The sequence below is a fragment of the Dendropsophus ebraccatus genome, chromosome 1 (assembly GCF_027789765.1).
Source record: "Dendropsophus ebraccatus isolate aDenEbr1 chromosome 1, aDenEbr1.pat, whole genome shotgun sequence".
NCBI classification, from domain to species: domain Eukaryota; kingdom Metazoa; phylum Chordata; class Amphibia; order Anura; family Hylidae; genus Dendropsophus; species Dendropsophus ebraccatus.
The window spans coordinates 27,067,446-27,095,024 of NC_091454.1; the positions used below are offsets into that span (position 1 = coordinate 27,067,446).

The 27,579-nt window shown below is 41.1% G+C and overlaps 1 protein-coding gene across 4 annotated transcripts in view; it reads left to right on the forward strand.

The window, feature by feature from the left end:
* The window catches only part of FLT4 (fms related receptor tyrosine kinase 4), a 227,260-nt gene that overhangs the window by 49,163 nt on the left and 150,518 nt on the right, over nucleotides 1-27,579 (forward strand). Inside the window, exon 1 of one of the 4 annotated variants that reach the window (XM_069969154.1) lies at nucleotides 4,856-4,941. The exons of 2 other annotated variants lie outside the window; for them this stretch is intronic. Coding sequence is in view for 1 of the 2 variants with exons in the window: in XM_069969153.1 (XP_069825254.1) it covers nucleotides 19,243-19,300 (58 nt within the window). In the remaining variant the exon portion in view is untranslated. Of the gene's footprint in view, nucleotides 1-4,855; nucleotides 4,942-18,843; nucleotides 19,301-27,579 lie in introns of those variants that run through there. One more of the 4 variants, XM_069969153.1, reaches the window with a different exon arrangement.

Genomic DNA, 27,579 nt, shown 5'->3' on the forward strand with positions numbered 1-27,579 from the left:
ATATTATACGGGCCGATGGCAGCCTGATCAATACTGTAAACGTAGATCTATCAGATCGACGCTCGTTTACTGGGCCTAGTTTTTGGTCTCCTCCTGCTCTCTGGTTCCTTCCTAGTTCCCACACAGCAGCAGCTTCAGAGCAGGCCGCTCAGCCTATCACTGTCCGGGACTATCACGGCAGATGATTGGATGAGCGGCCAGGAACCGGGAGAAGGCCAGGAACGCGGAGAGGTAATATAGACTGCATAACTGTGCATTGCTATTACATTTAGCCATGTGCCGACGATGGCCGATGATTTTAGGTCTGGGCCTAAAGAAACGATCAGCCAATGATCGTTGTCTCTATTACACAGCAGGATAATCGTCCAGATAGGTCTGATTTAGGTGAATATTGTGTAATAGATCCCTAATAGTTTAGTTCTAAATCAACCCAAGGAAATTGACCCTAGTAACAATACAAAGTCCAGGATTAGGAAAGAGGATGGGTCCAGCAAATATATATTTGGTACTCCGATGGGCCAGTCCTGGCCTGTACTATTTGCCAAGTATAATGGTTATTTACAAGCACGCAGAACTGTAGCCAACATGAAATTTGGCAGAATATATTTTTTACTGCAGTTCCTGGAACAATAGGGGATAATATATCAGCAAGATACAACTATAAGGCCATGTTCACACACTGTCTTTTCTATTAGAATAACGTGCGTCTTCAATGATTTCCATTGAAGTCTATGGAAACAAAGGCCTTTAGTTTACACAATGCATTGAATAACGCATTTTGGTGATTTGTAAAACTTTTGGGGGACAATACTATACTTTAATAAAAATTTTGCCGGACTTCTCCTTTAACATACTTTGATGGACGGCGTTGCAATGATGGACGTTGGTTTATTTTTTAAGCTTAGGTTAAATGATGGCCCCTTTCAACACCCTTTTGGGTGTGGCTATAGTAAAAGGACAGCCAAAAAAAAAAATCTGTGTGTGAACAACTTAAAATAATATCTGTTGTTCTCTAAATAACTGCTGCCAATAAATGTCCAGAACATGAATCTTTTTGTCCGCTGTGAACAATGGCTGTTATTGTATGCATTGTGTGATCTAATGGCCCTTGTTTCCATAGACTTCGATGGAAATCATAGAAGACCGAAAAGAACAGCCGTTATTTTACTAAGACAGACAGTGTCTCAATACGGCCTAAATGCTAGTTTGTGGAAAAGATTTCGTAGTTCGAAGGGGAAAAAAGAACATGGCTCAACCACTTATATGAACCACATTATTATAAAGAAGTGTGGAGACTTACAGACCATCGCTGCTCCACTGAGAACTCTGGAAAGAAAGGATATGCAAAATAGCTCTCACACCTCTTGAGCAAAGAGATATCCCTTCAAGTCAAGTCTTGCTCAGTCAAGGAGCCTTAGACTGGGGATTTTATGCCAAGCCAAACAATTTCTCCAAAAGGAAAGATTTCTGCAGACAGCGGTTTCGGGGGTTTTGCCCCTCATCAGTGCAGAGCAGGGTGTTGGCTGGCTAGTGAGAGGCTCCTTGACTGAGCGAGACTTGACTTAAAGGGACATCTCTTTGCTCATGATGTGTGAGAGCTATTTTGCACATCCTAGCTATTTTTGATGTGTTGGTTTAATGGTTTTTTATTTCTTGAGCTATCAAAAATATTTTTGCTGCTTTTTTTAAGCTACATTTGGCTTATTTTAATACTTTTTATAGAAAGATTTGTGCCATTTTTTACTTTTTATAAAAATTTTGTCGGACCATTTGGATGAATTCTGTAAGTTCCCAAACAGAACCTCTGACACAGAAGTGAACCTAGCCGTAGATGACTGTTCTATTTAGTTTCAACCATTTGGATTGTAATATGTATAGCGTCAGCTGAACATGACAGGTATTTTGTAATTTTATTTTCTCTTCAGGGTATGAGGCTGTCTCTAGAAGCCTAACATAAAATTTGCCGCTGCTGAATTACAGGAACTTGACCGTGTGTTGTACTTTTACAATGATGTGGGTTTAAAATCATGTGGTACTAACACAGCAAGCAGTTAGTGGGTACTTGATGCCTTCACTACATTTGAGCCTATAGGTTTCTTTCTGAACGATTTCCATTTAGGCTTTGTTCACACACCATCAAAATGATGCTCGTTTTTATCAGATGATTGTCATTTAATGGCAAATAAAGACCATTATTTTAAAACAACGGCCGCTATTCAAATGATATAAAATGTTATAAAATAAGTCAATTTAATAGTGTGTGAACCTGGGACAAAAAAAGTTTTTAAAGTTTTTATCAGGCATGGTCTGAGTTTTCAGACCCTGACTGATCGAGTAGAATGAGCGAGGAGAGGACCCTGCTGCCAGTCACTCCTCTTCCCACTCTGTGTCAGTGAGAAGAGACGTGCCCCATAGACTTTCATTATGTGGCCATCTCCTCACGTGACACAGAGGTGGGAGAGGACTGCGCTGAGCGTGACTTCTCCCGGCTCCTTCTCCCAATTGGTCACGGTCTGGACTCAATTGTTTGGAATTGGAATACCAAGTTAAATACAGCCCTAAAGAGGCATAAAAAACATGGATATATTCTTTGTCTTTTTTGGTTTAGAGGCCATTTTGTTGTGGCCATGGTACTAGGGTATAAGACTAAACCTTTGCCCCAAGTGAAGAAAAACCTAGCTTCTACTCTGGTTCTTGCCATCAGATATAGGCTAAGGATACATTAAGCTTTTTTGTACGGCTACTGATTGATTTTTATATCTTTCAAAAGCTGCCGTCTACTGAATTGTGTACAACTCAATGTATTCAATTCCCTGCTATATCTCAATAACTACATACTGTACATCCATAATACTATAAAAAAAAGTCTCAGTGTAGCCCTGTCCTTAAACTTCTGTGAGAGACCGGAGCACTGTTGGACGTAGACCTAAGTACATCTGCATGTAGATAGCCATAACACAGCTCAGTGTGGGAGACGGATAAATTGTGCCAAAAACAGATCCCATCAGGATAAAGCATGTAAACCTTTCCAAAGAGAAAACCATGGAGGTTTTATGTTTCTTTGTTGTGTGAGATCCAATCTAATTCTCGTCCCAGCTGTGATAGTGTGGGATGCACAAGGGTCGGCATTTGTCAGCAGAGCACTGTTTGGAGCAGGTGGCATGCCTGATGGTTCTGTTAAGGAAGGAAATGGGACCGTCAGGATACACCGAAGTGATACACATGAACACAGTCATTTAAGTCGATGCTTTATTGGTACCTTGGCAAGAAGTACAGACGAGAATGGTGATAACAATCCTTCCCCAAATTAGGGTACTATAACACGGAATGATAATCGGCCGAATCGGGCCGATTATAGCTCTGTGTAATAAATACAACGATCAGCCGATGATCGTTGTCATTGGCTGATCGTTGATATAGGTTAGAACCTATAATTGTCGGGCGCCGACCGCGCACCACTACGTGTAATAGCGGTGCGCGGCCAGCGACTGATGATATCCATTACCTATCCACGCTCCAGGGCTGCTCCTGCGGCCCGCTTCTCCCCGAGTCCCGCTCGCTGTAGCTTCAGAGCGGCCTGTCAGTATAATAGGCCCAGTAAACGAGCGCCGATCTAGCAGATCGGCACTCGTTTACAGGTATTATTGGGCCCCCATTAGCCCGTGTTATACCACCCTTAGAGGCACAATTCTGGTTCGGTGGCTGGTGAAACCTGTTACAAGGACCCCCTCTCAGCCAGGTCTTAGCAGTGATAAGTCTGTCTGGACTTATATGTAACAATGCCCCCTCCTCGGGAAAAGGTGTGAAGACTAGAGTCCACTTATAGGGGTAAATCCATTGGCCTGGAGGAACTATCTAAGCTTCATGACAGAAGGGCACACCAATCAGAATTTTTGACCTTTTGGGAGCCGTGGAATAACTACTATAAAAAATAGGCTTTAAAGGGGTTATCCATCGCTACAAAAACATGGCCACTTTTCCCCCCTCTCTTGTCTCCAGTTCAGGTGTGGTTTGCAACTAAGCTCCATTTACTTCAATAGAACTGAGTTTGAAACCCCTCCCAATCTAGAGACAAGTGAGGGGGGAAAGTGGCCACGTTTTTGTAGCGCTGGATAACCCCTTTAAGCACCCATACCCCTTTTGCCCTAATCCGAATGAAGGCCAGACTACCCATTGAACAACAAGGTTCCGCATTTATTATTGGTTCTTTTTTGATTACTTGTTCTTTCCTTTTTCTGAGTGTCACCTCTGTATGGGGTGATAACATTCATGGTCTCAGTTTTTTCTGGACCTTTGTAATTTGAGAAAATATTCACACAAAATGTTAAAACATGAATAATGCACGAATGTCTTAAAGGCTGTATAAGCTATGCCGAGATCTGCGTGTCCCTATTTTTTATTGTCTGCTTGGTGACGCTCTTATATGACGTCTTTTCCTTAATAAAAATTTGTTTGGAGGAAAAAAAAAAAACATTAATGGAAACTTCTAGCAAAATCCAAACCCTTTACTATACAGCAAGGAAAACTTTATATTTCCCTATAAAGCAACCTGCAACAGCCCAACCTGTAACCTAAACACTATCCCCAGTACTTTGAGAGTAAAATAAAGTGAAAATCTCCCAAAAACAATGATACAGAAAAGTCATAATGCTGGTGTCACACTAGGCAATGTATCCCAAAGGTAAACTCAATGGGGGAGATTTATCAAACATGGTGTACAGTGAAACTGGCTCAGTTGCCCCTAGCAACCAATCAGATTCCACCTTTCATTTTCTAAAGAGTCTGTGAGGAATGAGAAGTGGAATCTGATTGGTTGCTAGGGGCAACTGAGCCAGTTTCACTTTACACCATGTTTGATAAATCATTGAGATAGCATAACTTAGAAGATACTCAGATGCTATTGAGACCGAAATATAAAATTGGACTGCACAGTTTAATAAGGTACACAAATATCACAAAACTCATATATTATTATTATTATTATTATTATTATAATATTATTATTTTTTTATTTATTTATTTTATTGGGTATCCAGGTTTATACTATGACTCAGCAGGGACCAGTATATGTATTCTCTATTTTTTTCTCTTTTAAGTGTTTTTAAATGTATTGCGGCCTTTGGTTGCATGTTAAAAATCAACTGGAGTCAGACAGTTATTCAGATTTGTAATTTAATCCTATTTAAAAATTTCTTCCTGCACTTATCAGCTGCTGTATGTCCTGCAGGAAGTAGTGTATTCTCTCCAGTCTGACACAGTGCTCTCTGCTGCCACCTCTGTCCAAGACAGGAGCTGTGCAGAGCAGGAGCAAATCCCCATAGAAAATCTCTACTCCTCTGGACAGTTCCTGACATGGACAGAGATGGCAGCAGAGAGCACTGTGTCAGACTGGAAAGAAAACATTTCCTGAAGGACATACAGAAGCCAGTTGATTTGAAAGAAAAAGATTACGGCTGGATAACACCTTTAATAAAGGATATTATGAGGTGCAGCCCATTTATTCTTGCTTGTTCCTCTCAATGGTTTTATACAGTTTAATACGGTCGCCTTGCAATATGACCATATACAACAGTACAAATTGATATTTGTCATGCTATGTTTACACGGAACAATAATTTGCCCGATTGTAAGATTAACGATGTCGGAGTAACGTTTTTTTTCATAACGATCAGCGTTTAGACGGTACGATATATCGTACGGAAATTCGTTTTGCGACCGTTTTGTGATCGCTTAAAGCCTATCTCACACATTGGTTAAATCGGCAAACGACTGTTCACATGGAACGATTTGCGAATTTTTTGCGAACGATCAACGACGATTTGAGAACCTGCTGAAAGATCTATCGTTGATCGTTCGCTGCTTTTACACGTACAATTATCGTTCGAATTCGACCGCTATCGTGCAAATTCGCACGATAATCGTTCCGTGTAAACGCAGCATCACATCTAGTTATTTGCTCATATGTTTTTTTATTAAGCCCATGGAGAGGAACAACCATTGCAGCAAACTCAGCTGAAAGTCATTATTAGATGCAAACAGTCTCAAGCAGGAAGCTTTCAGGTGTCCATTCACCTTCAATGGTTGTAAGGGTAGGTTCACACTATGGAACCCGAGTGGAGAATTTCCGACGGATTCCCAGCTCGTACCCGTTCACGGCCGCGCGCCTCTCCACCCGTGCCATAGACACCATTCTATGCACGGGTGGATTCAGCATTCGGCCGAAAGAATTGACATGACATAGCAGAATTGGGCCGCCCATAGAATGGTGTCTATGGAGCCGGGTACGTGGTGTCTATGGAACAGGTACAAGCTACTGAATCCATCGGAAATCCTCCATTTGGGTTGCGTAGTGTGAACCTACCCTAACAATAAAAGTAGGGCTTGGAGAATAGGGAATGTTGTGAATGGGAAAGTGGAGGTAAGCCGCTGCCAGACAGCTCTCCTGGTGGCTTAGCTAACAGAAAAAAAACAAATATACTGATATACCGATCATCAGAACAATTGTAATTCCAGTTATATATTACAGCTAAACATGGCAACTAGTACCTAGATATATTACGCTTCACATCCAGCATTGTACTATTTGTTCGTGTTGGTTAGAGGGATACGGGGATAATGTGACTATCTACACTCCTGTGGAGCAAGAACATATGCAGAACAATCCCTATACGTCAGTTAGGCCTCAGTCCTGTAGTGTTGGAGAAGGTAGAGTGGATCACATCACATTCTCCATACATTCTCATTCCCTTCTTCCTCAATCACTTTCCCCCTGTCTCCCACTGAGCTGTCCCTCTTGTTTACCCCTATCAATCACTTTTCTCTCCAAAGTGCCTGAGCTTTCCCCCACCCCACGTGTTGCCCCCCTGTCTGCAGAGGCCGCTGTCACCAGCCATGATTTATCCTCATTTCTCTGTATCCCCACTCTCCGCTGCCTTTCCCTCTCCCCCTGTTTATCTGCTGGGTGATTTATACATCCCTCACACACACTTCCTCTGCTCCTTTCCTCTGTCCCTCACTGTCTCATCCTTCTTCCCTTTCTCTCTATATATCTGTCATTCACAGCACAGCCTCTCCCACTTTATTCCTCTTTTGTCTCTTTTTATTGTATAGGCTTCCTCTTCCTTACCTTGTTATATTATTGTGAGTCTACATCTGCAAAGGGGATGTCACAATGCCATGATCACCAAGAGCATATACCCCAATGGTTTACATACATACAAAGGTCTTTTTGTCTGTCTATCTATCTATCTATCTATCTATCTATCTATCTATCTATCTATCTATCTATCTATTATCAATCGATCAATCAATTATCTATCATTTATCTATCTATCTATCATCTATCTATCTATTATCAATCGATCAATCAATTATCTATCATCTATCTATCTATCTATTATCTATCCATCTATTATCTATCTATCTATCTATCTATCTATCTATCTATCTATCTATCTATCTCCTATCTATCTATTATCAATCCATCAATCAATTATCTATCTATCTATCTATCTATCTATCTATCTATCTATCTCCTATCTATCTATCATTAATCTATATATCTATAAACTATCTATCTATCTATCTATCTATCATCTATCTCCTATAAAAAGAAAACTTCTCAAAACACATCCGTTTTTTTCAGCGTGCACCACAATCTGGTCAACAACATTTTTGTGAACGGTAAAAATCAGATGCATTTTGATCTTTTTTTTTTATTATGGAAGTCAATGGAAAAACAAATGCACGCAAATGCATCAGTTTTTTCATCCGTTTTTTGCAAAAATGGATGAAAAATAAAAATGATGAACAAATCGTAGTGTGAACCCAGCCTGTTTGTTATGTTCTCCCCAAGGGCAGCAACATATTAAAAGCTACATTTGAGCAGAATAACCCTTCAAGGAGACAGTGATGCTTTAAAGGTAAAATAATCACACCATAAATGAGGGAAATAATCAAACACTAGTAGCCAGACAATAGCAGACAATAATCACTAACTTGGTATACCCTAGAAATATGTAAAATGTTCCAACACCTGAATGGGCCCCATAGCAGCTGCTATGGTTCCTATACTTAAAGCTATAGTTATGTTACCTGTTTCCTGAATAGGCCCTCAATGCCCAATTGGTGGATAATTTAGAGGCGCACAATAGCGTAGGGAACGCTCAGACAATGGTGGGACTTGGGTCTTTTCCAGCCCATAACAGTCCCTGTTTATTTCTTTATTTGCTGCCAAAGGCTGTAAATTTGTCACAGAAACTTTGTTCTTCATAGCTCTGTGTGTGTAGGTCTGCCTGGCCTCCGATTTCCAGAATAATAACCACATCAAATGAAAGATTTGCATCAAAAAATGTAATAATGTCCAATGGGAACTATAATCTATATGCTAATACAATAAACAGTACAGGACAAGAGATGAGTGAACCTCCAAACCTGAGAGTGCGGCATTTGATTACCGGTGGATGAAGAAGTTGGATGGAGTCCTAGGGAGCCTATGGCTTATGGCTGTATCCATGTTTTCTAGGCACCCTCAGGACTGCAACAAACTGCTTTAGCAATCAAATGCTGCACGCTCGGGTTTGGATGAACCTGGGCATGCTGGAGGTTTGCTCATCTATAGTTCCATACTGTTTATTTTAGAAGCATTTAGACTATAGTTCATATTGGACAATGCAACAAAATGTACGTTACTTGTCTCTCGGACTCTTTTTGTGGTTGGAAAGGGAACATTAGGCTACAGTAGAAGAGACATTTGGCAAAAAGAGGACACAGTGCTGTACGTTGACAAGTGTCCTAAAGGGCCCCTATACCCTGGGGGACAATGTCCCTCAAAGGGCACAGAGCTTTGGCATACATCTTTTGGCAGATGCTGTCTTCAAATCCAATCCTGAACCACCACTACTACTTCATAAGTCTAAGGGTACTATCAGCCGAATCGGCCCTATCCGGCCGATTATCGTTCTGTGTAATAAACACAACGATCAGCTGATGATCGTTGTCATCAGCTGATCATTGATATAGGTTTGGACCTATAATTGTCGGCCACCGACAGCGCACCGCTAAGCGTAATAGGGCGGCGGCTGGTGATTTGCGAAGTAAATACATTACCTATCCATGGTCCAGGGTTTCTCCTGCGGTCTGCTTCTCCCAGGGTCCCGCGCACTGCAGCTTCAGAATGGCCTGTTTTAGCTGACAGGCTGCTCAGCCAATCACAGGCCGGGACTGCCGCGGTCAGTGATTGGCTGAGCGGCCTATCAGTTAAGACAGGCCGCTCTGACGCTGGACGACCCCTTTAAGGCCCATTATTTGGGTAAACCATTATGAAATACACAATATTTTTTAAGCAATCTACAGATATATCCGTGTAGTCAGGAGCCCTTTCACTGTTCACATGGCAGACGCTGTGAGTCACTGACCCTTTGTTTCATTGTGTCACTATTGGAAAAAAGATACAATGTGACACATGTCTGTGTTTTTCTGTACCCAAATTTCTATAGCGCTTGTTTTGTTTTCGTCTGTCCCTTTGAAACCGGGACCAGCCCTGCAGCGGCTTCCTGTTCATGAGGCCGTAGTATCACATGATTCCGACTTGCCAGTGATGTCACCACATGTGTTATTTGTCTAGTGGACGGCGTAAAACACCTATTTACCGCAATAATTATCGCCGTGCGGTCCCTAAGGAAAGGAGAGAGAGTGCGGCGTTCTAATGTGGAGGCAAGGCGAGAGGGTTTACTAGTTTACAGCATTGCCTGGAAATGTCAAGATGCAGGAACTAAGGCTTCGAGGAAAAATAATCCTTGTTTTCCTGTGACTGCCATATGCAATGACAGATGACATCACTTCCTGTTCAATGGGAAAAAAAGGCTAAACAGGAAACAAATTTTTCTTTTTCTTTGTCAGCTTTCTGAATGTTTTAACTATTTCTGGGATGTTGGTAGAGGCACAGTACAATAGAAAACATTGTAAGACTGGGTTCACACTGCGTTTTTGCAATCTGTTTTTTTCATCCGTTTTTTGAAAAAAAAAAAACTGATGAAAAAAACGGATTCATTAGTGTGCATCTGTTTTTCCATTGACTTCCATTGTAAAAAAAAAAAAAAAGGATCAAAACGGATCAGTTTTTTTTTGCCGGACACAAAAACGTAGCTGACACTACTTTTGTGTCAGTTAAAAAAACCGGATCCGTTTTGAACCGTTTTTTTTTACAATGGAAGTCAATGGAAAAACGGATCAAAACGGATGCACACTAATGCATCCATTTTTTCCATCCGTTTTTCATCCGTTTTTTGTAAAAAACAAATGAAAAAAACTGATTGCAATAACGCAGTGTGAACCCAGCCTAATGGAGAACTTGGTAATTTGGTACCGGATTTGAAGAATATCTATAAATGCAAGCCAAACCATAGTGACCTATGTGTGTTACCTTCCTGCTCGGCGTCGGCGCCATGCTCTTATTTGGGGTAACCTCCGCTCCGGAGCACCGTTAGGAGCACTGTCACATCATCTGGCCTGCCCCTTCTAATGATAATCAATGGAGGGGGGCGGGCCAGATGTCGCTGCAGTGCTCCTAAGGGGGCTCCGGAGTGGAGTTTACCCCAATTAACAGCGCAGGACCGGCGCAGAGGAGGAAGGTAAGGGACATACCTTCCTTATCAGCATCCCCAGTGCTATAGGGGACTATCAGCAGATTAGATTTGTCTATCCTGCTGATAGTTCCCCTTTAAATTTTTTTATTTATTAATTACAATCTAAGCAATGGTGATGCTTAACCACTAAGAACAGCAGGTCAGCTCTGTATCATTACATAACCCCCCCCCCCTACAGGACTGCTGCTCTCTGGAGAGACATCTTGTGCATAGTTGATGTCTTATAAGTTGGAATACTCCTTTAAAATCATGGAGGTTTTCCTACTCTAGATTTACTTAAATCAGTTGGAGAACTTAATAGGAAGTATTCAATTCTCCTGCAGTGCCACCACAGGAAAAATGATGTATTACATGGTGTCCATTGAAATCCGTCATCCGACCATGTAATGTACAGTATGGCCATGTCAGGTCCTCCAGACTGAGAGACGCTCTTTGTAGCTTCCACTATGGGTACGTCCCAAATAAGGAATTACCTTCTTTTAACTCTATATCTCCTTATAGATTAAAGGGGTAAGCCACTTTATAGTAAAATTGTTTTGTTTGTAGTATAAGTAAGTGTATTCACATTACTTACTGACAGCAGTTCCCTGTGTACCTCATAGAGCTAAAATCAGACCCCCCTCCTCCAGGCTGTGCTGCCCTGCTCTGCTTTTAATCTGTCTATAAGATGGCCGACATGGAGGAGGATGAGACCATGTCACAACCCCCAGCTTCCACCATAGACATATACAGGCTCAGTGGTGGAAAGTATTTTTTTAAATTAATCATGATTTTTAATTAATCGTGATTAACTTAAAAAATATGCCCGATAGTATGATTAACGATATTGAAAGAACAATTTTTTTTTATAATGATCAGCGTTAAGACGGAACAATATATGGTACGGAAAAATCGTTTTGTGATCGCTAAAGCCTATCTCGCACATAGGTAAAATCGGTGAATGACTGTTTACACGGAACGATCTGCAAATTTTTTTTACGAAGGACGATTTTAGAACATGTTGTAAGATCAAAATGAACGATTTCTCGCTCGTCGCTTGATCGTTCGCTGCGTTTACACGTACGATTATCGTTCAAATTAAATCGTTATCGTGCAAATTCACACGATAATCGCTCCGTGTAAACATCATAACAGCATAATACAGTACACTGAACTATTTTACTATAAAGTGGCCAATCCCTTTAAGGCTATGTTCACATTCAGTAAGAGCCCGGCCGTTCCGTGACCCGGCCGGGTCATGGAACAGCCGATCCCTGCCCGGATCATCGCGGCCGGTACTTAAGTACCGGCCGGGTGATCTTGCCGGCCGCGGAGCTCTGATGCGGGCACATCAGTGCACGCCCGCATCAGAGCTTCCCATAGCACACAGTGAAGAAAGCGTCTGGAGCCACTCGCTTCACTGTGTGAACTGACAGGGTTTCCTATGGCCGCAATTCATTAAATTGCGGACGCAGAAAAGTGACATGTCAGTTCTTTGCGGCCCCGTACAAAGTAGAAAGTAAGGCTATGTTCCACACTACATCAGCAACAACGGCCGTACTTTTACGTAGTGGGAACATAGCCTAAATATGAGTCTTTACCACCTGTGTCAGAATTTTACAATATCCTTAGGTCAGTATCATGTATTTAGATTTGGCATCAGATGCTGAATATATGCCACATAAGGTTTGGTTTAGTTTTTAGTATTTTTTTATTTTTTTAGTCTGGTATTTTCTGGTGTTTTTCACACTTGAAAGTTAGAAACATGTTGATTAACTGGGTGAGAACGGCTGTTGCTTGGCTGAGGGCCCACAAAGCAATTTTACTCAATCGACCACTAAAACATGATACTTATGTGTGATATCTATTAACAGTGGAATCCAAAAGACTGGATCCAGAAATTGATTGCAGCGTTATCAAGACTTTCTTTGATTTAACCACTAGATTGCCCGATCCTTACTTCTTCAGCCAACCTATTCGCACACACTGTAACAATAGAAAGTTTTAGCTCAGCTACTGGTCTTTTTTAGTTTCGCCCTATATTATCGCTGGCTGGAAGACTTTCTCTAAATTGATCTGTGTGGGAAAAAATTCTTTACTTACCAGAAGGTAGAAGTTTCTTCCCACACGTGTAGAATTCAGTAAATGGTTCAGTAACCCCATATATTTTCTACTGTTGCCAACTAATCCTGGCTTTCCTAGACGAGGTGTAGTAGCACCGAGCATATGGCTTGGAACCCAAACCATACGTGCAATCCAAGATAAAGAAAGGATAAGGAGTGCGACATTATGTCTCCATCCTATCAGCTAAAAAGTGGCCAAGCGAAAATTTAAATTACCAGCAACTTTACCTGCCCATTTTTGTACTTTTTGGCCCAGGACAACAAAAACTGCGATACAAAAAAAATAATATATATATATATATATATATATATATATATATATATATATATATTTATTTATGCTAAAGTCAGTCACTCTCCCCTCACAGGGTACAATACTACATTTCCTCAAATAATCCTCAAGCAACCATTGTGTATTTCAGCGCTGAAAAGGCATAGTCCTACCATCGTCAGGCCTCCTTCTAGCACCTATGTTGGCAAGCAATGGGATTGATCAGATCAATCAGCATTTTCTTAGCTGTATATAAGAAGACAGTATTGCTGAAACTTGCTGCAGCTTAAAGAAAGTCTGGCTAAAATTTTTATTAAAGTATTGTATTGTGCCCCAAAAGTTATACAAATCCCCAATATACACTTATTATGGGAAAGGCAAATAAAGTGCTTTTTTCCCTGCACTTACTACTGCATCAAGGCTTTACTTCCTGGATAACATGGTGATGTCACTTCCTGGATAGCATGGTGATGTCACTTCCTGGATAAAATGGTGATGTCACGACGCAACTCCCAGAGCTGTGCGGGCTGTGGCTGCTGGAGAGGATGATGGCAGGGGGATGCTCAGTGTCCCTCCAGTGCCCTGTCCCCCTCAGTGTCCCCCTGCCATCATCCTCTCCAGCAGCCACAGCCCGCACAGCTCTGGGAGTCAAGTCGTGACATCACCATGTTATCCAGGAAATGACATCATCATTTTATCCAGGTCGTGACATCACCATGTTATCCAGGAAGTGACATCACCATTTTACCCAGGAAGTGACATCACCATGTTATCCAGGAAGTGACATCACCATGTTATCCAGGAAGTGACATCACCATTTTATCCAGGAAGTGAGGCATTGATGTAGTAGTAAGTGCAGGGAAAAAAGCACTTTATAAGCATTTCCCGTAAGTGTATATTGGTGATTTGAATAACTTTTGGGGGCAATTCAATCATTTTCGCTGGACTTCTCCTTTTACCAATACTAATGTAAAAAAAGAGAGACAATAGATTTGACTACTGATGGTGCAAACTGAATTCTATTGCACCTTTTCCAGCAGGGGATTCCATCTACCCCATGTGGTTTGGAAAGCCAATTCCTTCGACTGCTGGCCCTTGTACTGTTACAAGAAGAAGTGAAAATATGGCCCTAGAGGGGCGCTTTTATGCAAGTAAAGTGGCTACTTGTACAAGAGTGTACTGGTCTTTGCAGTAACAGGCCACTCGGCTAATCACTGGCCACAATGCTGTCCTGTCTCAGTCAGTGATTGGCTGAGTATGCTGCCAGAATGACTCCATCTTCGAAATGGCGGGGCTGCGGTCAGCGGGGGCCAGAGAGGCATAACTTGAAAAATGGAACTCAGTTCTCTTTACTTAGCATAGTTAAGGTTGGCATGTATACAGTACCTGAAAATGGAGGCACAATGGTTTCAAGCAAGTTTACTTGAACAGAATTTCCTATAAAATACAATATGTAGCTTCCTCGGAGCCTTTAAGAAGTCAGTCTTTTGTAGATTGTCTTCTTTTCTCATTTCACTTAGCTTTTAGTACTGCAGATCCCAGATGATACCCTTGCTGTAGGTTGCAAACATATACATAACTTGACAGCTATGTCTGCACTAGGTCTGGCTGGAAATGTGATGGTCCTAACTTCAAGGTCTGAGGACCTTGTACAAGTTCCCCTCACTGACATTACTTTTCTTTACTTCTCAGCCTCCTGAACGTAAAATGTAATTGTCTAACACTAGTTATGATGTCTCCCGTAGGAGAACCTGGGCTAGCAGTGAGCTTTTCCCTCTTTTAGACTATGCCTGCAATTTTTGAGTGGGTAACCCTCTCAAATGTATACAGATACATAAAGGTAATAAGTGAAACATACTGCAGCATAAAACACCACTAAAGAGCATTAAATCTAAAAGTTACATAAAACACCTAACCAAAAGTTCTATAGTTGACCTAGTGGAACACTACATACATATTAGATGCAATTCAAGGTGAAACAACTCTTGCGGGATAGAAAAGTATCGGGCATGTAAGATTTGAACTGCCCTATTTAAACGAATCTAACCTGCTGATAGTCCCCTATAGCTCCGGGGACACTGAGGAGGAAGGTATGTGTCTTACCTTCCTCCTCGACGCCGCTCCCGCGCTGTTAGTCAGAGTAAACTCCTTAGGAGCACTGTTGTGTCATCCAGGCCGGCCCTTCTAATGATAATCAATGGAGGGGGCGGGCCAGATGACGTGGCAGTGCTCCCAAGGGTGCTCCAGAACGGCATTTACCTCGATTAACAGCGTGGGAGTGTCGCCAAGGAGGAAGGTAAGACACATACCTGCGGTGAGACACATACCTGCATCCCCAGCACTAGGAGATTTATCTATCCTGCTGATAGTTCCTCTTTAAGCAATTTACCGTTCATCTTGACATTTAGAACATATGAATATTTTGCCAAATTGAACAATTACATGTTCGGAGAAAATGTAGGAGAGTTACTAGCCGAATGTTCTATCACATGTGTATGGCCAGCTTTAGGTTAAGTGTCTGACAACCAATTGTCGGCTAAACTGTTGTCTGTTTCCAAGGGTAACCAGCACAATTTTTAATGCAGCAATTAAACAATTCTGGATGTAGAAAGTTACAAGAGAAGTGAAATACTAAAATAAAGCGTACAAAACGTATAAAAAGTATGTGTAGAATGTGAAATATTATTAAAAGATGAATTCTGCTTTATCAATTTTAATGTTTAACATAGAAAAATTGGCGCAGTTTATTTTCCTAATTGTAAATGAAATGAGGACAGACAAAGCTATCTCCATACACCCACATGCTTTACTGATCATCTATACGAAGCTAAATAAATCTTATAGCCATTGTGTATTTCGCTTTAAGCCCCAGCATACTGGGAGGGCCAAATGGTTCCGATTTGCTGTATATTTCTCTGTCAGTTAATGTTTGGTTTTATTAGTTTATCTTTAATATTTGAAGAGTCACTTAGGGTTTGTTAATATAAAGAATTACAAATAGCAAACATATGGGACGGCAAGTCAGGCATGTTTAACTCCTTAAAGTAAAAGGGATTCTCTGCTATGGAACTGATGCAGATAATATTCCCTTGTAGCAAACCAGATGTTTGTAAGGAGAGGAGAGTAATAAGCCTGACCGTGCATATATAAAAAACAAGAATGAAGTTATTGCTTATAGCGGCCAGTCAGGTGTTTTTTCCAGGGCAGGTTGGAAAATCAAGATATGATGTTATTGGTTGTGCTTGAAGCTTACTGTCAGACATCAAACAGTGTAATCCTATCTAACCTGACCCCACATACACATTATGAAAGAAGGGGGAGAAAAGAATAAGCCGCTGCCAGACTCCTCACACATGGTACACATGGCTGCTTACTTCCAGAAACAGTACCTCTCCTGTCCTTAGTGTGGGTGTGGGTTTTACAGCTCAGTTCTATTGAAGTGAATGGAGGTGAATTGTAATACCACTCACAACCTGGAAGCAGGGTTGGTGCTGTTTTTATAAGAAAGTAGCCGTGTTTCTTCTAACCCTGTATAACACCAACCGGATATTTCTCTCCAACACCATTGGCCATCAGTGATTCCGATCACCAAACACATAAGACGATTGGCCAATTTTACCAATATCAGTAAGATCCCTTTCTCACGCCCAGTGACACTGGGATATGCGCTTTTTTTTTTTTTTTTTTTTGCGAATTTCCTTAACGGATGGGTGGGAAATTCAATTTTGAATCGCTGTATCCGCTTCCTTCATCTCTTAATAGAACATTTGTACAATAGAATCTTGCATGTGAAAGCCATTTAGAGGACGTTGTACTGTTTGCCTAGCGCTTGGCCATGTATTGCCGTGGTAAATGGTGGCACACATGCAGGGGCGGCATTTCTGGGGCCCCATGCAAAGTTATGTCTGGGCCCCCTCCCCTCGACACGCGTTCAAAAACAATAGACCGCTGTGTGTTGCCCCCAGTAGTATTTACCCCTTGTGCGCTACCGCCAGTAATATATACTCCTTGTGTGCTGCCCCAGTAGTATATACCCCTTGTTTGCTTCCCCCAGTAGTATATAGACCCCTGTGTGTTCCCCCAGTTATATATAGCCCCCCGTGTGCTCCCCCAGAAGTATATAGACCTCCTGTGTGCTGCCCCAGTTGTATATAGACCCCCTGTGTGCTGCCCCCAGTTGTATATACCCCCTGTGTGCTCCCCCACTTGGATATAGATCTCCTGTGTGCTCCCCCACTTGGATATAGACCCCTGTGTGCTCCTCCAGTAGTATATAAACTCCCGGTGTGGTTCCCCCAGTAGTATAAAGACCCACTGTGTGCCCCACCAGTATTATATAGACCCCTTGTGTGCTGCCCCAGTAGTATACAGACCCCTGTGTGCTCCCCCAGTTATATATAGACCACCTGTGTGCTTCACAAGTAGTATATAGACCCTCTGTATTTTCCCCCAGTAGTATATAGACCCCCTGTGTGCTCCCCCTGTTATATAGCCCCCCCCTGTGTGCTCCCCCCATTTATATAGACCCCCGATGTGCGCTCCCCCAGTGAAACATACCCCTGTGTGCTCCCCCTCCCATATAGTATATAACACAATAAAACAAACACCTATACTCACCTGGGTCCAGGCGTTTCCTCTTCTCTTCACTCTTGTGGCCGCAGGAAGGGTGGCACCACAAGGACAAAGCTGCCACTTGTGACCGCAGGGAAAACCCTTCCTGCGGCCATAAGAGTGACTGACAGGAAGGGAGCCAATGTCTCCCGCCCTGTCAGTGCTGCTGCATGTAACTATGAGCGCTCATTACGAGTGCTCATAGTTACAGTTCAGATGGCAGCAGCGAGCGGGGCAGCGGCCCTGTCCAGCGGTCTTGAGCACAAGAGCGGGGCGTGGGGGCCCCCCTGGATGTTGGGGGCCCCAAGCGATCGCTTGGGGTGCTTGGTGCCAAAGACCGCCACTGCACACATGAAAACCCATAGAATAAAGATCGATGTGTGACAGATGTCATGTGAAATCGCTCTATAAACCTTTTTTTTTATTTTATTTTGTTTTACACAATTGACATTGAATAATAAAATTTTCTTACCAATTGTTAGTATATAGCATTTTCATTCAATGCAAGTGGAGATAAGTTTAACATGTATGTATATATATAAATATACAGTATATATATATATATATATATATATATATAGATAGTGTCTCCTTATGGGTATTGCAAACGTGCATATTGTATACATATAACCCAATGTAGCCTTGCTCCAAATAGACTCTTGATACTAATATACAGCCATGCTGCTATATACTTAAGCCGTTATAGCCATGAAACTATCTATACATTATATGTTATAGCTTACAATAGAAAACGTAGATCACCGGTCATGGCAATGAATTTATTGATGATCTATAAATGATATTGGTTTCTTTCCTATTTATTAAAGGGGAATTTTACATCAATCTCTATTGCCCAGTAGATTTGCACAACCAGATACATGCCTAGTTTTACCTACACAACACTACACGCCGTGTCCCTAGAAACTGTATTCTCCTGCTGGCATCTGTGCATGTATCTCCTGTGCTGAACAGACACAGGGATCAGAGAGGAGGGGGCTCCATAGGCTGCTCTGTAGCAAGCAACGTAGATTAAAACAATAATAAATACGTTCACACAGGAACTTCTTTCCTCCCCACCCCCTTATCCCTCCTTTGCAAAAGTGCTGTACTTTAAAAGTTTTTTTTTTTTTTTTTTTTTTTTTTCCTGGCAGCTTGGTGGAAATACAGAGAGAGAGAGAGCTCGTCTAATAACACACATAGGAAAAGGAAACTATTGTATAATGCATCCTCATCCCTGTGCACACACAGACACACACACAAAAGTTTCCTCTGAGGTCCAGGGGATTCTCTAATTTCTCATTCTAACATTCCCTCAGTCCGAGACAGCCAGAAACTGGGAGATTTTAAATTTAAAGTTGAATTTTTTGAATTTTTTTTTTGAAAATTCTCCCACCTGTGTGTAAAGCTTGGAGGTCACTGTGGGTGACAGGCAGTAGTGACAGGCTTTTTTTTCCCCCGTCAGTGGCCGGCTGCTGCGGCTGGTACGGTTTTGTGCTTTTTTATTTATTTTTTTATTTTTACTCTTTTTTTTCTTCATCCTGGGAATAATATTATCAGGTAGAGACATTTTTCCTGTGGTGATACTTAAAACCTACAGAAGGGAAAGCTGGAAATGAAGAGAGTCCTCTGCGTGCTTCTTGGCATTTGGCTGGCTACTGTTGACAGAACAGGTAAGACGTTTCAGTTGCCTTTTCGATTGTTTCATGATTTATACTGAATGTCGGCGCACGTGTAGGGCATGGACCATGTTTATGGGGCATGGGCAAGTATGTAGGGTAGGAACAGGTTTTGATAAATATGGTCAACTATTTAGGAAAGTGTTTATAGGACATGAATTTTGGGCACTTTCTGTAAGACTTGGACAGTGGTTGTAGTAGTTTTTAGGACATGGACAACACTCGTAGGACTTGGTTGTGGGACATGCTTTTAGGACATAGACAATTTGTAGGACAAGACTAGTTTCAAAAGGACAGTGTTTGTAGGACATAGTATTGTTTCTATATATTAGATAGGAAATCTGATTACTAAGTTTATTTTTTTATACAAAACAGGAGATGTACTGTATCACACTATTAGGACATGGACAATGCTTGTAGGACATAGAAAATGCTTGTAGGACATGTTTTTACTACAAAGAAATTTGAAGGGCAAGGACAGTGTTTATATGTAGCAGATAGGAAATCTGAAAACTAAGATTTCCTGAAAAAACAGTAGATGTATCACACTATTAGGACATATACAATACTTGTAGAGCTTGGATGGTACTTATAGGACATGCTTTTATGACATAGACAATATTTGTAGGAAAAGGTAATTTTTTTTAGGACAAGGACAGTGCTTTTAAGTAGAAGATAGGAAATATAAAAAACTAAAATTTCCTGAAAAAAACAGATGCATCACACTATTAGGAAAAAGACGATACTTGTAGGATGGAACTTGTAGGGCATGCTTTTATGACATAGACAATGTTTGTAGGACAAGGTAAATGTTTGTAAGACATGCTTTTATGACATGGATGATGTTTGTAGGATAAGGACAGTGTTTGTAGGATAAGGACAGTGTTTGTAGGATAAGGACAGTGTTTGTAGGATAAGGACAATGTTTGTAGGATAAGGACAGTGTTTGTAGGATAAGGACAATGTTTGTAGGACAAGGACAATCTTTGTATGTAATAGATAGGAAATTTTCCTGAAAAGACAGGAGATGTATCTCCCTATTAGAGAACATTGTCAGTACTTCTAGGACTTGAACAGTAATTGTAGGACATGCTTTTAAGATATAGACAATGTTAGTAAGACAAGGGCAATATTTGTAGGATATATTTGTAGGACAAGGACAATGTCTGTATATAATAAATAGGAAATCTGATTTACTAAGTTTTCCTTTCCTGGAAGTGTGTCACATTTAACAATTCTTCAAAGACTTGGACAATACTTGTAGGACATGCTTTTAGGACATAGACAATGTTTATTGGAGGAGGACAGTGTAAGACATGGATAACACTTGTAGGACATGGACAATGTTTGTAGGAGGAAAGTGTCTGTAAGACATGGATAACACTTGTAGGACATGGACAATGTTTGTAGGAGGAAAGTGTCTGTAAGACATGGATAACACTTGTAGGACATGGACAGTGTTTGTAGGAGGAGGTCAGTGTCTGAAAGACATGGACAACACTTGTAGGACATGGACAATGTTTGTAGGATGAGGACAGTGTCTGAAAGACATGGACAACACTTGTAGGACATGGACAATGTTTGTAGGATTAGGACAGTGTCTGTAAGACATGGAGAACACTTGTAGGACATGGCTAATGTTTGTAGGATGAGGACAGTCTGTAAGACATGAACAACACTTGTAGGACATGGATAATGTTTGTAGGATGAGGACAGTGTCTGTAATACATGGACAACACTTGCATAACTTGGACAATGCTTGCACGATGAGGACAGTGTCCGTAAGACATGGACAACACTTGTAGGACATGGCTAATGTTTGTAGGATGAGGACAGTGTGTAAGACATGAACAACACTTGTAGGACATGGCTAATGTTTGTAGGAGGAGGACAGTGTCTGTAAGACATGGACAACACTTGTAGGACATGGACAATGTTTGTAGGAGGAGGACAGTGTCTGTAAGATAAGGATAACACTTGTAGGACATGGACAATGTTTGTAGGAGGAGGACAGTGTCTGTAATACATGGACAACACTTGTAGGACATGGACAATGTTTGTAGGAGGAGGACAGTGTCTGTAAGATAAGGATAACACTTGTAGGACATGGACAATGTTTGTAGGAGGAGGACAGTGTCTGTAAGATAAGGATAACACTTGTAGGACATGGGCAATGTTTGTAGGTGGAGGACAGTGTCTGTAAGGGCCCTATTCCACCGGACGATTATCGTTTGCATAATCGTTAACGATTAACGATCTCAAACGACCACTATTGCGAAAGACCTGAAAACGTTCACTCATTTCCATGGAACGATAATCGTTACTTATGATCGTAATTGCGATCGTTTTGTCTTCGCTATTTATTCGCTATTGCGTTCGTATCTATTGCGAACGACCGAACGATGTCGTATTCAATGCAAACGATTTGCGAACGTTTTGCGAACGAGCAACGATAAAAATAGGTCCAGGTCTTATAAAGCGATCAACGATTTCTCGTTCGGTCGTTAATCGTTAACTGCATTTCAACCGAACGATTATCGTTTAGATTTGAACTATTTAACGATAATCTGAACGATAATCGTCCGGTGGAATAGGGCCCTAAAGCCCGTATTCCACGGGTCGTTGGAGGAGCAAACGAGCGCTGTCAGCGCTCGTTTGCTCCTCGTTCGCCGCTCGCTGCCGCCGCTATTCAACGCGGCTGCAGCGAGCGGGTGAGTGCGGGAGGGGGCGGCGGGGAGCTGCGGGGGGGTGCCCGGGGGATCGCTAGATCGTCCGGGCAGCCCATAGGATATAGCAGCATCTGCTGCCGATGCTCCTATTCAACGGAGCGACGGCAGCAGATCGCTGCTATATCAGTTGCTTGTTTTTCAACATGTTGAAAAACAAGCGACTGCAACGATCAGCCGACATGAACGATGTCGGCTGATCGTTGCACTCTATTCCACGGAACGATTATCGTCCGTAGCGGTCGATATCGTCCGAAAACGAACGATAATCGTTCCGTGGAATAGGGCCATAAGACATGGAGAACACTTTTAGGACATAGACAATGTTTGTAGGAGGAGGACAGTGTCTGTAAGATAAGGATAACACTAGTAGGACATGGACAATGTTTGTAGGAGGAGGACAGTGTCTGTAAGACATGGAGAACACTTGTAGGACATGGACAATGTTTGTAGGATGAGGACAGTGTCTGTAAGACATGGAGAACACTTGTAGGACATGGACAATGTTTGTAGGATGAGGACAGTGTCTGTAAGATATAAACAACACTTGTAGGACATGGACAATGTTTGTAGGAGGAGGACAGTGTCTGTAATACATGGACAACACTTGTAAGACATGGGCAATGTTTGTAGGATTAAGACAGTGTCTGTATAAAATGAACAAAAATTGTTGGACATGGTTTGTATATAGTAGATATGAAATCTACGTTTTTTTAACAATGAAGAAAAGATATATCAGACTTTTAGAACGTGGACATTGCCTCTAGGACTTGGCCAATACTTGTAAGACAAGCTTTTAGGACAAGAACATATTTGTAAGATAAGGACCGTGTTTGTAAACAATAGATGGAAATTCTGATTACGAAGTTTTCCTAAAAATAAAACAATAGAAGAAGTAGCCCAAGGAGCCAACTATCGAACCCCCCTTGATTCCAATAGGATTGCTTTACACCGATCTCCACCGTTGCCCTTTGTATAATCTCCTTACACTATAGATCTATAAAACCTGTCCATCAATAACACAAGCGAGCCATATGACTACATGTTACACCCAAAACATAAACAAGGCAGAATCCTGACCGCAGCAGACCCTAGTTTCCAAACGCCTATAAACATCATGCACCATCTGTTATTATCAGGAAACAGCTTACACGGGATTTAGAACCATTACTGTATAATATACATGTGAGCTAATAGCGGAGGGCTGTTTTTACTTTTATAAAAGCTATAACACATTCTCAGGCATTGCAGCTTTACGTGTTAACTCTTACTATGTTAAGCCTGACAGTGGATGGATAGCTGCGGACTTTAGGAGGGTCTTTTATAAAAGTTTTTGCAAAAAATACGAACTGTGGGGGAAATTTATCAAACTAGTGTAAAGAAGAACTGGCTCAGTTGCCCCTAGCAACCAATCAGATTCCACCTTTTATTTTCCGAAGAGTCTGTGAGGAATGAAAAGGGGGATCTAACTGGTTGCTAGGGGCAACTGAGCCAGTTTCACTTTACACCAGTTTGATAAATCTCCACCTATGTATATAGGGTCTCGATAGCAGTCCTATCCAATATTGTTCTTGCAGATCAATTCCTGTCTTCGAACATACTCTGTATTTTATTTCCCAAATTCAAGCAATTGGTTAATCCCATTTCCCATGTTTCATTAGTTATTTCATTCCCGAATGAGCCACTACCACACTTTCTTACAATGGCAAACGTACATGTGTCAGCTGACTTTGAACTTTTTAAAAATGTATTGGCTTTATATGTACATATAGTGACCTTTACAGGTACCTGATCTCTACCATCCTCACTGATGGATCTGCGAAAAATCAATGACAATTCTTCTATGAAACTATATCTGATAATTCCATCTATGACGATATATTATCTGACTATTCCATCTATGAGAATATATTATTTGACCATTCCATCTATAAGAATATATTATCTGATCATTCATCTATGAGAATATATTATCTGATCATTCATCTATGACAATATTTTATCTGATCATTCCATCTATAAGAATTGATAGTCTGATCATTCATCTATGAGAATATATTATCTGATCATTCATCTATGACAATATTTTATCTGATCATTCCATCTATAAGAATTGATAGTCTGATCATTCATCTATGAGAATATATTATCTGATCATTCATCTATGAGAATATATTATCTGATCATTCCATCTATAAGAATTGATAGTCTGATCATTTCATCTAAAAGAATAGATGATCTGATCATTCCGTGTATGAGTATTGATAATCTGATCATTCCGTTTATGAGAATTGATAATCTGATCACTCTTACTATGATAATTGATCATCTCATCACTCTATGAGAATATAGTACCTGATCATTTCCCTATGGAACTAATTCATTTATATTTTGACTATTGGATGAATTAACTTGTCATCTAAAACTGAATATATACATTTCTTACCTCTTCAATGTAACTATACGTAATACAATGAGGTTTTCAATAGAATCCTATACTCCTTCTCTGAATTACCCTACTTTATCACAATAGACGTTACAAGGTGAGATATAGAAATCCATCTTATAAGTGGATACAAAACTAAAACCAATACTATAAAATATAATACTAATGCTATTACTTCTACTGTGTTAAAAATGGAGCAGAGCTGAGTTTGTTAATTTGAGCAAAATCGAGTTTGTCATTGGTCACAGTTTTCTATCATCACGTCCGGAACGGCACATAAGTATTCCAAACATCAGTAATAGGAGCTCAGATGCCTGAATGACAAATTCAGCTTTGCTACATCTGCACCTGGACACTTATTGAAGGAAGCATTCCATAAAATATAAATTGCCTATAAGTTTTCGATAAGTTAGATTGTTCAAATATAGTAGCGAGCTGGAGACATTCTACAGCACTGAGATGCTGCAGGGAAGGAAAGGCGCATGTAACTTGTATTCAAGCTGTTTTTGTCATTGATTATATTCACACACAGTGAATCAGAGAAAAGCTGAGGTTTGTTCTGCCAGGAGCTTACAGGATGAACAATCAGCTAAATAAGAACATTAAGATCCCCCAGTGTACATAGTGATACAGGGGGAACTGAAGGTAATAGGGTGTACATACATAATCAGGTTGGGTTCCGTTTGCATTGTGGTTTGTAACTGCATCAGGTCAATAGTAAGCTTAAAGGGGTTATCCAGCGAAAATCTTTTTCTTTTGAATCATTCGGTTTCAGAAAGTTATATAGATTTGTCATTTACTTCTATTTAAAAATCTTAAGTCTTCCCATACTTATTAGCTGCTGCAGGAGATGTTGTTTTCTTTTCAGTCTGACACAGCGCTCTCTGCTGCCACCTCTGTCCATGTCAGGAACTGTCCAGAGCAGGTAAGGTTTTCTATGGGGATTTGCTGCTGTTCTCGACAGTTCCTGTGTTGGACAGAGGTGGCAGCAGAGAGCACTGTGTCAGACTGAATATATATATATATATATATATATATATATATATATATATATCCTAGTATTGCTATATATAGAGACAGAGTTGTACCTGAAACTCACTCAAAGCAAAAATTTAGTTTGCTACCAGAACATCTACCTCTCTACTCTGCGTCCTCTCTGGTTAGTGCCTCATCTCTTATTATATACTGTATCTTTAACCTTTGTCATAACAGATCTTAATGTATTGCACACACAAGACCCAATCTCCTATATACTATATACACATCCAGGTTCACATTTTCATTATAACCTCCCAGTGGTAATAAAGACACCCTATTATCACACTATCCATCCAGCACCAGCACTTCATAATACATTCTCCCCATTATATTACCATTCCAATGGTGTCTTATCATCCTGTAATCTAGGACGATGTCGATTATTCTCACACCTGACTTGTACAACACCCCATTATCATTCCTTATGTCCTTGCTCATTCTTCATCATGACCTTCATTGAACCCTACAGCGTTACTTTAAACCAACTTAAAGCAACACATGCATGTTATCAGGTTCAGATTGGCCCCAAGTAGTCCCAAAGGATCCATCATTGGGTAATGGGACCCAAAAATCCTACAGAAGACAGCCCTATCTGGAGGCAATGACTTGCCACTAGGGTGTATTTCTTATGGACTGATTCACGACTAACCTATTAGATCTCATTGATGAAATTTCCTGTGTGTAATGATATCAAGAAAAAGTCCACTGCAATTATAAGTGGGTATGACCATGATTTGTATAGATGGAGGGTAACCCTCATTTGGGGGGGTTGTGGGGAAAGGAGCCGCAGTCCGGCATTACACACTGCGACTAGAGATGAGCGAACCGGGTTCGGGTCGATCCGAACCCGAACGTTCGGTATTTGATTAGCGGGGGCTGCTGAAGTTGGATAAAGCTCTAAGGTTGTCTGGAAAACATGGATACAGCCAATGACTATATCCATGTTTTCCACATAGCCTTAGGGCTTTATCCAAGTTCAGCAGCCACCGCTAATCAATTGCAGAAAGTTCGGGTTTGGATCGACTCGAGCATGCTCCAGGTTCGCTCATCTCTAACTGCGACCTCCACCAATGCCATTGACTCCCACTGGTATGAATGACTCTAATATCTTTTTCCCAGTTCTGGGACAGCCCATTTATAAGGATTAATTATAGATTGGAGAATGGACGGCTGTAAGGATAATGGATTAAGCTAAATGAGATAATAATTACACAAAACAGCGATGATCACTGGAGAAATCGATAGTGGAAACATTACATTGGGATCCATTACCTGTGCAAATATAATATTGATTCATAGCAATAGCTTTAATTTTTCTATGTAAATAGGCCTTCATCCACTACATCTCCTACTCACCAAGCTCATAGTTGGTACTGAGTGATGTTCTTGGGAGAAGTAGAAAAAAATGTGTTGATTATTGTACAGTTTCTGTCTTTAAACTGGTTTTCCAGGCTAAAAACCTAGAAAACTTCCTTTAAAGCAACTCTGTACTTACAATCTGTCACCCCCAAACCGCTTGTAACTTCAGATAGCTGCTTTTAGTCCTAGATCTGTCCTGGAGTCCGTTCGGCAGCTGATGCAGTTATTGTCCTGAAAAACAACTTTTAAACTTGCAGCCCTGTGTCAAACTGGCGTGGCCTAGAGTGTTTGTGCCCAGGCTTGCACCACCTCTCCGTCCCTCCCCCCGGCTCTCTTCATCATTAGGAATGCTGTAGCCAGGTATTCTCCTATTCCTCACTTGTCAGAACACTGCACAGAGAGGTTGTGCCATCTTAATGCACAGACACTCTAGGCCATGCCAGTTTGAAAGTTTAAAAGTTGTTTTTTAGGACAATAACTGCATCACCTGCCGAACGGACCCCAGAAAAGATCTTGGATCAGTGGCCAAATCCAGCTGATCAGCTTGTTACAAGACCAGTAGGTTTGTTCAAACCCAAACCTGATTACTCGGCCGTTGATTAACGCTGCCAAGAAGAGATGGATGCAGCCCTAGGAGACCTACAACTGTATCCATCTTTTCCAGGCAGCCCCAGGGCTGGATCCATCTTTTCCTGGCAGCGTTT